This window comes from Salvelinus namaycush, chromosome 18, assembly GCF_016432855.1.
Source record: "Salvelinus namaycush isolate Seneca chromosome 18, SaNama_1.0, whole genome shotgun sequence".
Classification (NCBI taxonomy): Eukaryota; Metazoa; Chordata; class Actinopteri; order Salmoniformes; family Salmonidae; genus Salvelinus; species Salvelinus namaycush.
In genome coordinates this window covers 37,407,586-37,420,427 of record NC_052324.1, presented here as the reverse complement: position 1 = coordinate 37,420,427, position 12,842 = coordinate 37,407,586, and the positions used below count along the sequence as shown (strand labels likewise).

The following is a 12,842-nucleotide window of genomic DNA, read 5'->3' as shown; positions in this document are numbered from 1 at the left end:
TATTTGAAACAGGCGTTCATGTCATAGACATTAGAACCAGTACATAGTGATAGTGCTGACGTCATCCACAAAAACTCTCGATGGCGCATGAAGCCTGAAGTATTTGAATTTTAAATGAGCCATATTGCTGAATGGGGCTGAATCAATGAGGTATAATAAGAACTAGAGACTGTGTCCAAGATGTCCGCCTGTTGTTTTCAAGGTAATCTACTCACGTTCACATACGCCGATTCATGGACCATCTATATCCGGGTTGAATCCAGTTTATACGGACCAACATCACAACAAAACATGGAAGACAATGGAGGAATATAACATTTTAATATCTTTGGCTGTGAGTGATGAAAGAAAATCTTCCTCAGTGACAATTATTTGAATAATTAAATAGATTTTTTTGTGCACAAAGGTGATGACTGAATTGTCTTGTTAGCAATTTTCTAATTTGATTTCTCTATGTGGCCGTGTATGGAAATTGTCTTTCTGACCCGGACGTCAGTTAAACTGCAGTACTGAAACAAAACTGTAGGAGCAGTCGAACCCGTGCTTCTAGACCGGAAACCATAGCTCCTTGGGCTGAATGGCATCAAGCAAATTGGTAAGGATCATGTTGAAGGTGGCCGTAACTACCAAAGGATCATGTTGAAGGTGACTGTAATTACCAAAGGATCATGTTGAAGGTGACTGTAATTACCAAAGGATCATGTTGAAGGTGACTGTAACTACCAAAGGATCATGTTGAAGGTGACTGTAACTACCAAAGGATCATGTTGAAGGTGACTGTAACTACCAAAGGATCATGTTGAAGGTGACTGTAACTACCAAAGGATCATGTTGAAGGTGGCTGTAACTACCAAAGGATCATGTATAAGGTGACTGTAACTACCAAAGGATCATGTTGAAGGTGACTGTAACTACCAAAGGATCATGTTGAAGGTGACTGTAATTACCAAAGGATCATGTTGAAGGTGACTGTAATTACCAAAGGATCATGTTGAAGGTGACTGTAACTACCAAAGGATCATGTTGAAGGTGACTGTAACTACCAAAGGATCATGTTGAAGGTGGCCGTAACTACCAAAGGATCATGTATAAGGTGACTGTAACTACCAAAGGATCATGTTGAAGGTGACTGTAACTACCATAGGATCATTTTGAAGGTGACCGTAACTACCAAAGGATCATGTATAAGGTGACTGTAACTACCAAAGGATCATGTTGAAGGTGACTGTAACTACCAAAGGATCATGTTGAAGGTGGCCGTAACTACCAAAGGATCATGTATAAGGTGACTGTAACTACCAAAGGATCATGTATAAGGTGGCTGTAACTACCAAAGGATCATGTTGAAGGTGACTGTAACTACCAAAGGATCATTTTGAAGGTGATCGTAACTACCAAAGGATCATGTTGATGGTACCATTAACTACCAAAGGATCATGGTCGATATAGTAGTTTTCAAAATCAAATCAAATCAAATTTTATTTATCACATACACATGGTTAGCAGATGTTAATACGAGTGAAGCGAAATGTATGAATGAGTGATGGTACAGAATGGCATAGGCAAGGTGCAGTAGATGTATAGAGTACAGTATATACATATGAGATGAGTAATGTAGGGTATGTAAACATTATATGAAGTGGCATTGTTTAATGTGGCTAGTGAAACATTTTTTACATACATTTTTCCATTATTAAAGTGGCTAGAGATTGAGTCAGTATAATGGCAGCAGCCACTCAATGTTAGTGATGGCTGTTTAACAGTCTGATGGCCTTGAGATAGAAGCTGTTTTTGCGTTGATGCACCTGTACTGACCGCGCCTTCTGGATGATACCACGGTGAACAGGCAGTGGCTCGGGTGGTTGTTGTCCTTGATGATCTTTATCGCCTTCCTGTGACATCGGGTGGTGTAGGTGTCCTGGAGGGCAGGTAGTTTGCCCCCGGTGATGCGTTGTGCAGACCTCACTACCCTCTGGAGAGCCTTAGGGTTGTGGGCGGAGCAGTTGTCGTACCAGGCGGTGATACAGCCCGACAGGATGCTCTCGATTGTACATCTGTAAAAGTTTGTGAGAGCTTTTGGTGACAAGCCGAATTTCTTCAGCCTCCTGAGGTTGAAGAGGCGCTGCTGCGCCTTCTTCACCACGTTGTCTGTGTGCGTGGACCAATTCAGTTTGTCCGTGATGTGTACGCCGAGGAACTTAAAACTTTCCACCCTCTCCACTACTGTCCCCCGTCGATGTGGATAGGGGGGTGCTCCCTCTGCGGTTTCCTGAAGTCCACGATCATCTCCTTTGTTTTGTTGACGTTGAGTGTGAGGTTATTTTCCTGACACCACACTCCGAGGGCCCTCACCTCCTCCCTGTAGGCCGTCTCGTCGTTGTTGGTAATCAAGCCTACCACTGTAGTGTCGTCTGCAAACTTGATGATTGAGTTGGAGGCATGCATGGCCACGCAGTCGTGGGTGAACAGGGAGTACAGGAGAGGGCTCAGAACGCACCCTTGTGGGGCCCCAGTGTTGAGGATCAGCGGGGTGGAGATGTTGTTACCTACCCTCACCCCTGGGGGCGGCCCGTCAGGAAGTCCAGTACCCAGTTGCACAGGGCGGGGTCGAGACCCAGGGTCTCGAGCTTGATGGCGAGTTTGGATTGTACTATGGTGTTAAATGCTGAGCTGTAGTCGATGAACAGCATTCTCACATAGGTATTCCTCTTGTCCAGATGGGTTAGGGCAGTGTGGAGTGTGGTTGCGATTGCGTCGTCTGTGGACCTATTGGGGCGGTAAGCAAATTGGAGTGGGTCTAGGGTGTCAGGTAGGGTGGAGGTGATATGGTCCTTGACTAGTCTCTCAAAGCACTTCATGATGACGGAAGTGAGTGCTACGGGGCGGTAGTCGTTTAGCTCAGTTACCTTAGCTTTCTTGGGAACAGGAACAATGGTGGCCCTCTTGAAGCATGTGGGAACAGTAGACTGGGATAAGGATTGATTGAATATGTCCGTAAACACACCAGCCAGCTGGTCTGCGCATGCTCTGAGGACCCTTCCTAAGAGAGTCAACCTGGTTTTAATGTCTATGAACCTGATGCTAGTCTACTGTTAAACCTTTGCAGCAGAAGGTTCATTCAAAAGCTCAGCATTACCTAGAATATATATTAATTATACAATTCATTTATCTTGATTCTTTGTTTTTATATCATTGTAGACTATCTTTATAATTTAAGCAACTGCATTCTTGAGTCATCATAAAACATAACCTCAGACATAGAATGTAGTTTGGAATAAAAAATGTATTCAATTATAATTGCAAACTAAATTGATATTTCAAACATAGTGTAAGCTGAATCCTCCATCTCTACTCTGTCAGCCTTTGTCATCCTCTGTCAGTCCCTCCATCTCCACTCTGTCATCCTCTGTCAGCCCCTCCATCTCCACTCTGTCAGCCCCTCCCTCTCCACTCTGTCATCCTCTGTCAGCCCCTCCATCTCCACTCTGTCAGCCCCTCCATCTCCACTCTGTCATCCTCTGTCAGCCCCTCCTTCTCCACTCTGTCATCCTCTGTCAGCCCCTCCATCTCCACTCTGTCATCCTCTGTCAGCCTCCTTCATCTCCACTCTGTCATCCTCTGTCAGCCCCCCCCCATCTCCACTCTGTCATCCTCTGTCAGACCCTCCATCTCCACTCTGTCAGCCTCCTTCATCTCCACTCTGTCATCCCCTCCATCTCCACTCTGTCATCCTCTGTCAGCCTCCTTCATCTCCACTCTGTCATCCTCTGTCAGCCCCTCCATCTCCTCTCTGTCATCCTCTGTCAGCCCCTCCATCTCCTCTCTGTCATCCTCTGTCAGCCCCTCCATCTCCTCTCTGTCATCCTCTGTCAGCCCCTCCATCTCTACTCTGTCATCCTCTGTCAGCCCCTCCATCTCCACTCTGTCATCCTCTGTCAGCCTCCTTCATCTCCACTCTGTCATCCTCTGTCAGCCCCTCCATCTCCTCTCTGTCATCCTCTGTCAGCCCCTCCATCTCCTCTCTGTCATCCTCTGTCAGCCCCTCCATCTCCTCTCTGTCATCCTCTGTCAGCCTCTCCTTCTCCAGTCTGTCAGCCTCCTTCATCTCCACTCTGTCAGCCTCTGTCAGTCCCTCCATCTCCACTCTGTCATCCTCTGTCAGTCCCTCCATCTCCACTCTGTCATCCCCTCCATCTCCACTCTGTCATCCTCTGTCAGCCACTCCATCTCCTTTCTGTCATCCTCTGTCAGCCCCTCCATCTCCTCTCTGTCATCCTCTGTCAGCCTCCTTCATCTCCACTCTGTCATCCTCCGTCAGCCCCTCCATCTTCTCTCTGTCATCCTCTGTCAGCCCCTCCATCTCCACTCTGTCAGCCCCTCCATCTCCTCTCTGTCATCCTCTGTCAGCCCCTCCATCTCCTCTCTGTCATCCTCTGTCAGCCCCTCCATCTCCGCTCTGTCATCCTCTGTCAGCCCCTCCATCTCCTCTCTGTCATCCTCTGTCAGCCCCTCCATCTCCACTCTGTCAGCCCCTCCATCTCCACTCTGTCAGCCCCTCCATCTCCACTCTGTCAGTCCCTCCTTCTCCACTCTGTCATCCTCTGTCAGCCCCTCCATCTCCACTCTGTCAGCCCCTCCATCTCCACTGTCAGTCCCTCCTTCTCCACTCTGTCATCCTCTGTCAGCCCCTCCATCTCCACTCTGTCAACCCCTCCATCTCCACTGTCAGTCCCTCCTTCTCCACTCTGTCATCCTCTGTCAGCCCCTCCATCTCCACTCTGTCAGCCCCTCCATCTCCTCTGTCAGCCCCTCCTTCTCCACTCTGTCATCCTCTGTCAGTCCCTCCATCTCATATCTGTCATCCTCTATTATCCTCTGTTAGCCACATAGACATTGGTCAGCCCCTCCATAGTTTCATCTAAGAAACTATCACCCAAGTGTTGGTCAGAATATATATTTTTCTCTCAATGCCAAACACAGTGAACACTTGTTTAATAAATGATTTCCCTCTCTCCCTCTCCCTCTCCCTCTCCCCTCTCCCCCTTTTCAGAATGTTACACAGCCAATGGAGAGGACTACAGAGGCTGTCAGAACCAGACAAGCCTCCTGGAGGGCAAGCCCTGCCTCTTCTGGAACGAAACCTTCCAGCACCCCTACAACACCCTCAAGTACCCCAACGGAGAGGGTGGTCTTGGCAGCCACAACTACTGCAGGTGAGGCCCCCCTCTGGAGCCCAAGCTAAAGCTTGTACTGGTGCTCAGAGAAAAACATCTTACCCCAGGATACTACCCAAGATGACAGTGGAGGATGAGGGCAGGACGGCTCATAGTAATGGGTGGAACAGAGCAAATGGAATGGCTTCCATGTGTTTGATGTATTTCCATTCCACCTATTCCGCTCCAGCCATTACCACGAGCCCATCCTCCTCAATTAAGGTGCCACCGACCTCCCAGAAAAGTTAAAGGAGTAGTTAGATCTCATTCACTGGTGCTGTTAGCTTAGCCTGTTAGCATTTTTGCCTCACTATCAGTATCACTGAACGTTGTTCAGACACTTTGTATTTACATGGGCAAGTGTAGTCACAAGTAGTGCTTGACTTGGGCAGGAAGCTCGCCGGAGCTGAGTGCCAACCTACATTTCTCTACTGCTTGAGCTCCTGGACCTCTTATAGAATATTGTGGCGTTCCTAGATCTTGATATAAACAGTACCGCCTTTACCCAAAATGAGTACCGAAAGTCAAGCACTGGTCAGAAGTGCATACAATAACACCTCAATGTCATCCTAGAGCAGAGAGGATTGGAGCACTTTGGGATTCTTGTTATTGTATTTCCGCGTTCAAAACAACTGGGAACTTTGAAAAGAAGTGAACTCCACCTGGGAAAAATCTTTTTGAACGGTCATCCAACTCAGAACTGCAAGTCGTTAACTTGGACATCTTTCTAGAGGTCTGACTTTCCGACTTCAAGATCACTGACGTCATAATTTGACCTAGTTTTTTTCTGAGTTACCATTTGTCTTGAAAGCACCATCTGATGATAGAAGTAATGATGTCACTTCTGGTGCATTATTTCTCCCCTTTTTCAGGGGCGTAACACATACAGCATAGATACTGTATATGATGTCAATGACTTAGACAAACTTTTCTTAAAATGTGTCCAAGTAAGGGCCTCCCGGGTGGCGCAGTGGTCTAAGGCACTGCATCGCAGTGCTAGCTGTGCCACCAGAGACTCTGGGTTTGAGCCCAGGCTCTGTCGCAGCCGACCGGGAGGCCCATGGGGCGGGGCACAATTGGCGTCGTCTGGGTTAGGGAGGGTTTGGCTGGCAGGGATATCCTTGTCTTATTGTGCACTAGTGACTCCTGTGACAGGCCGGGCGCAGTGCACGCTGACCAGGTCACTAGGTGTACAGTGTTTCCTCTTACACATTGGTGCGGCTGGCTTCCGGTTTGGATGCGCGCTGTGTTAAGAAGCAGTGTGGCTTGGTTGGGTTGGGTTGTGCTCTCGTATTTTGCCTCTCCCGAGTCCGTGTGGGAGTTGTAGCGATGAGACAAGACAGTAACGACTAACAATTGGATAACACGAAATTGGGGAGAAAAAGGGGGTAAAATAAAATGTAAATGTGTCCAAGTATTTAGAAGTGAAGGGAGACATGTTTTGGAGTCAGGGGAGAGGTTCCCTTTCGGCTGGTTTGACACAGAACCCTCTCAGGGTGTCTGTGTATGTGTGTGTGTACTGTATGACATGCGTGTATGTGTGTGCGTGTATGTGCGTGTCCATGTTTTTGTTTGTGTGTTTCCCCCCTTGCCCCTCTCAGACATTCATGTGTGAATATTTAACAGAGTTTATACAAGCAAAGACCTCCTCATCCCACTGATCCAGGGAATGCCAGGGGACACCACAGTGTCTGGATTAGGTTTGGGCGGTATCCAGATTGTCATAGCTTCATACCGACCTTGTGCCCTCTCGGGATATTCGGTAAGAACAGCACTGAACACAAGGGGCAGTATTTTCAACTCCACTGAGTCGCTGTAATCCGAAGGTTAGCAATAATAACAAGTACATGTAAAATCCCATAGAGAATGCTAACTAAACGCTAACGAGCACATTGTAAACATTTTATACAGTCTCTGACCTAAACTATTTTTAGGACAGACATCCCAACTCATAAAGTTATACAAGTAACTAAAAAATGCTTGTAAACAAACACAGCGTGACTGGGGACTACCGGTAAGCTTCATAATGAGGGATTTCGATTAATCTCGGCCGGGCGCCTGGTTAGGTATATTTCGCACTGGGTGAAAGTTGATTGCATTCGTTTAGGAACCGGGCTGCCTCCCGGGCGTGAACCAGGTGCCTTGTTCAAAGCTAACAGAGTAGTCGGCTCAAAAAAAGTAATGTAGGAACACGTGCAGAAATGAGTAGGATCTCTTCTCCACTGCCCAAACCTAGCCTGGATAGCGCAACTTCACATGCAAAAGTGACTGTTTTGATTTAAAAAAATAACCTTCTCAATAACCTTCTCAATGAAAATTGAAAAAGAGAGGTAGTATGTTTCTGGATGATGTACAATGCTGCTTTGTTCACAACATGGCTAAGCGGCGCATATTACTGTTTGATTTGAGAAGGTCGCTCCTCCCTCACCGTTTTTGTTCGTTCACATCACGGGCCATAGCCTGGTGTCACTCGACTCAGCATAACTGAATCTGCCCAGTGAAAAACAGGTGAAATGATGAACGAGATCTGCTTTATCTCCTAACATATTGCACAAGTTGACTGCAGGTATTTACTTAAAAACTAGCTAGAAATATTCAAATATTATTTTTTTTAAATGAAAAAAAATAGTTTCATCGATATTGAAAGTATTGAAAAACCCTCCTGTGGTTAGTTCCAAGTATCCCGTTATACGGTACAGCGCCTTTGGAAAGTATTCAGATCCCTTGACTTCTTCCACATTTTGTTACGTTACTTGTTATTCAAAAAAAAAAAAATGTTTTAATTCCTCATCAATCTACACAATACCCAATAATGACAAAGTGAAAACAGTTTTTTAGAAATGTTTGCTGTTTTATTAAACATAAAACACTGAAATATCACATTTACGTAAATATTCAGACCTTTTACTCAGTACATTGTTGAAGCACCTTTGGCAGCAATTACAGCCTTGGGTCTTCTTGGGTATGACGCAACAAACTTGTCACAACTGTATTTGGGGAGTTCCTCCCATTCTTCAGGTTGGATGGGGAGCATCGCTGCACAGCTATTTTCAGGTCTCTCCAGAGATGTTTGATTGGGTTCAAGTCTGGGCTCTGGCTGGGCCACTCAAGGACATTTAGAGTCTCCTGCCTTGTCTTGGCAGTGTGCTTAGGTTCGTTGTCTTGTTGGAAGGGTCTGCATGGCGGATGTGTTGTTGCCTACCCTCACCACGAGGGGGCGGCCTGTCAGGAAGTCCAGGATCCAGTTGCAATAGGCAGGTGGTCAGTCCCAGGGTCCTGAGCTTAGTGATGAACTTGGAGGGCACTATGGTGTTGAACGCTGAGCTGTAGTCAATGAACAGCATTCTCACATACGTATTCCTCTTGTCCAGGTGGGAAAGGGCAATGTTGCAATATAGATAGCGTCATCTGTGTGTATGTAGGTGCGGTATGTGAATTGGAGTGGGCCAGGGTGCCTGGGATGATACAGTTGATGTGAGCCTTTCAAAGCATTTCATAGCTACAATGCCACGGGGCAATAGTCATTTAGACAGGTTACCTTGGCATTCTTGGCCACAGGGACTATGGTGGTCTGCTTGAAACATGTACTACATGAACAAAAGTATGTGGACATGAGCTCGTCAAAAATCTCATTCCAAAATCATGGGCATTAATATGGAGTTGGTCCCCCCTTTGCTGCTATAACAGCCTCCACTGTTCTGGGAAGCCTTTCCACTAGATGTTGGAACATTGCTGTGGGGACTTGCTTCCATTCAGCCACAAGAGCATTAGTGAAGTCAGGACTGATGTTGGGCGATTAGGCCTGGCTCGCAGTCGGCATTCCAATTAATCCCAAAGGTGTTCGATAAGGTTGAGTTCAGAGCTCTATGCAGGCCAGTCAAGTTCTTCCACACCAATCTCTTCAAACCATTTCTGTATGCTGAACCAGGAAAGAGCCTTCCCCAAACTGTTGCCACAAAGTCGGAAGCACAGAATCGTCTAGAATGTCATTGTATGCTGTAGCGTTAAGATTTCCCATCACTGGAACTAAGGGGCCTAGCCTGAACCATGAAAAACAGCCCCAGACCATTATTCCTCCTCCACCAAACTTTACAGTTGACACTATGGTAATGTTCTCCTGGCATCCTCCAAACACAAGTTCGTCCGTCGGACTGCCAGATGGTGAAGTGTGATTCATCACTCATTTCTACTGTTCCAGAGTCCAATGGCGGTGCGCTTTACACCACTCCACCCGGCGATTGGCATTGCCATGGTGATTTTAGGCTTGGGTGCGGCTGCTCGGCCATGGAAGCCCATTTCATGAAGCTCCCGACCAACAGTCTTTGTGCTGACGTTGCTTCCAGTCAGTTGCTTCCAGAGGCAGTTTGGAACTTGGTAGTGAGTGTTGCAACTGAGGACAGACAATTTTTACATGCTACTCGCTTCAGCACTCGGCGGTTCCGTTATGTGAGCTTGTGTGGCCTTCCACTTCGCGGCTGAGCCTTTGTTGCTCCTAGACGTTTCCACCTCACAATAACAAATGTCAGTGAAGATACTTACCAGCTGGTCAGCGCATGCTCTAAGTATGCGTCCTGGTAATCTGTCTGAGGCTTGTGAATGTTAAGGTATTTAGCTCGTCTAGTAGGCTCGCGTCACTGGGCAGCTCGCGGCTGGGTTTCCCTTTGTATTCCGTGATAGTGGGCAAGCCCTGCCACGTCCGACGAGCATCAGAGCCGGCGTAGTAGGATTTGATCTTAGTCCTGTATTTACGTATACGCCTGTTTGATGTCTCGTCTGAGGTCGTAGTGGGATTTCTTATAAGTGTTGGGATTAGTGTCCCTCTCCTTGAAAGCGGCAGCTGCACTCATCTACAACACTCACATAGGCCTACAGCCCAGCAGACTCATTGAACCCAGTAGCTAGCATTGAGTTTGTACAGTATATTCCTCTTACTGTGTAGTCTTTTATCCATTGTTTTGATCCAGACAGACTTCCAGTAAGTGGCGTAGATATCATAGATATTAAAAATAGTATTTCCCCACCACCACATAAAAGCTCCCTTTAAACATTGCCTAAGACTAAGTCATGGCTATTGATCTTGAGAGACTTCCAGTAAGTAGCTAAGTGCCATAGATATTCAAAATAGATGTAGTATTTCCCCACCACTTAAAATCCCTTTCAAAACATTTCCTAAGTCTAAGTCGTGGCCATTAAGTCATAAAGCAACAATGCTTTGAAGTGGCCAAGGACGGATTTGTTTTTTGTTTTGCTTGGATTGGGACTCCTATGATTTATGACTGGGATACATAGGCTGCAGCACAAATGGCACCCTCTTCCTTATATGGTGCACTGCTTTTGAACAGGGCCCATAGGGCTCTGTTAAAAAGTAGTGCACTATGAAGGGAATATAGAGTGCCATTTGGGGCCCAGCCAGAGAGGATAAGGGAAGGCTTTAACTCCACTGCACATAAAAAATATATTACTCTTGACAAGTAATATGTAAAGGGACATCTTCATTTGTTGGAGTCTATCTCCTTTACGTGATCCTAGCACAATAAACAGTTCATATTTCAGCCTAATGACAAGTCACCACTTCATAAATGTAGTCGTTGAAGGTAAAATACACATTTCCACAATCAGCTAAATAAATGGTATATTCTAGTCTTCTTTAGGTTAGCTTTAATCAACACCTTATTTCTCTATCTTTCTCTCTCTCCTTTTCTTTCTCTATTTCTCTCTCTGCCTCTCTATTTCTCTCTCTGACTCTCTATTTCTCTCTCTGCCTCTCTCTCTCTCTGCCTCTCTCTCTCTCTGCCACTCTCTCTCTCTCTGCATCTCTCTCTCTGCATCTCTCAATTCAATTTAAGAGCTGTATTGGCATGGGAAACATATATTTACATTGCCAAAGCAAGTGAAATAGATATTAAACAAAAGTGAAATAAACAATAAAACAATTTACAGTAAACATTACACTCACAAATGTTCCAAAAGAATAAAGATGTTTCGATTGTCATATTATGTGCAAATAGTTAAAGTACAAAAGGGAAAATAAATAAAGCCAGCAGCATACCACCCTGCAGCCAGCAGCATACCACCCTGCAGCCAGCAGCATACCACCCTGCATGCCAGCAGCATACCACCCTGCAGCCAGCAGCATACCACCCTGCAGCCAGCAGCATACCACCCTGCATGCCAGCAGCATACCACCCTGCAGCCAGCAGCATACCACCCTGCAGCCAGCAGCATACCACCCTCCATGCCAGCAGCATACCACCCTGCATGCCAGCAGCATACCACCCTGCAGCCAGCAGCATACCACCCTGCATGCCAGCAGCATACCACCCTGCATGCCACTGCTGGCTTGATTCTGAAGCTAAGCAGGGTTGGTCTTGGTCAGTCCCTGGATGGGAGACCAGATTCTGCTGGAAGTGGTGTGACATTGTCCTGTGTAGGGTGCTGTCTTTTGAATGGCATGTTTAACGGGTGTCCTGACTCTCTGTGGTCACTAATGACCCCATGGCACTAATTGTAAGAGTAGGGGTGTTAACCCTGGTGTCCTGGCCTTCATTCCATCATGGCCACCTAATCATCCCCAGCTTACAATTGGCTCATTCAACCCCCCTCCTCTCCCCTGTAACTATTCCCCAAGTTGTTGCTGTAAATGAGAATGTGTTCTCTGTCAACTTACCTGGTACAATAAGGGTGAAATACAAAAATGAACAATAGTGTTTGTTCTTCACTGGTTGCCCTTTTCTTGTGGCAACAGGTCACAAATCTTGCTGCTTTAAAGGCACACTGTGCAACTTCACCCAGTAGATATGAGAGTTTATCAAAATTAGGTTTGTTTTCTAATTATTTGTGAGTCTATGTAATCTGAGGGAAATATGTGTCTCTAATATGGTCATACATTTGGCCTGGAGGTTAGGATGTGCAGCTCAGTTTCCACCTCATTTTGTGTTCAGTGTGCACATAGCCTGTCTTCTCTTGAGAGCCAGGTCTGCCTACGCAGGCCTCTCTGTACATAGTCAAAGCTTTCCTTCATTTTGGGTCAGTCACAGTGGTCAGGTATTCTGCCACTTTGTACTCTCAGTTTAGGGCCAAATAGCATTCTAGTTTGCTCTGTTTTTTTGTAATTTTTTTCCAATGTGTCAAGTAATTATCTTTTTGTTTTCTCATGATTTGGTTGGGTCTAATTGTGTTGCTGTCCTGGGGCTCTGTGGGGTCTGTTTGTGTTTGTGAACAGAGCCCCAGGACCAGCTTGCTTAGGGCACTCTTCTCCAGGTTAATATCTCTGTAGATGATGGCTTTATTATAGAAGGTTTGGGAGGTCTCTCTCTCTCTCTCTCTCTCTGTCTTCTAGGAACTGGAGAGAATACGAGAATACGAGAGGCTAAGACACACAGTTACACATTGTTTTGTTATTGCCAGGCTAAGACAAAGGGAATGGGAGAATGGAGGAGTGGGAGAGAGGAGAAAGTAAGGATATTTCTGTTTCTCTCTTCCCCCCTCTGTCTCTTTGTCTCTTTGTGTGTGTGTGTGTGTGTGTGTGTGTGTGTGTGTGTGTGTGTGTGTGTGTGTGTGTGTGTGTGTGTGTGTGTGTGTGTGTGTGTGTGTGTGTGTGTGTGTGTGTGTGTGTGTGTGTGTGTGTGT

General features: G+C 46.2%; 1 protein-coding gene across 2 annotated transcripts in view; it reads left to right on the top strand.

Moving 5' to 3' along the window:
• LOC120063413 (kremen protein 1-like) overlaps nt 1-12,842 on the top strand; it is a 118,656-nt gene that overhangs the window by 39,328 nt on the left and 66,486 nt on the right. For both annotated transcript variants that reach the window (XM_039013780.1, XM_039013779.1), the window contains exon 2: nt 5,051-5,213. In XM_039013780.1, coding sequence (XP_038869708.1) covers nt 5,051-5,213 — 163 coding nt within the window. The remainder of the gene's footprint in view (nt 1-5,050; nt 5,214-12,842) is intronic.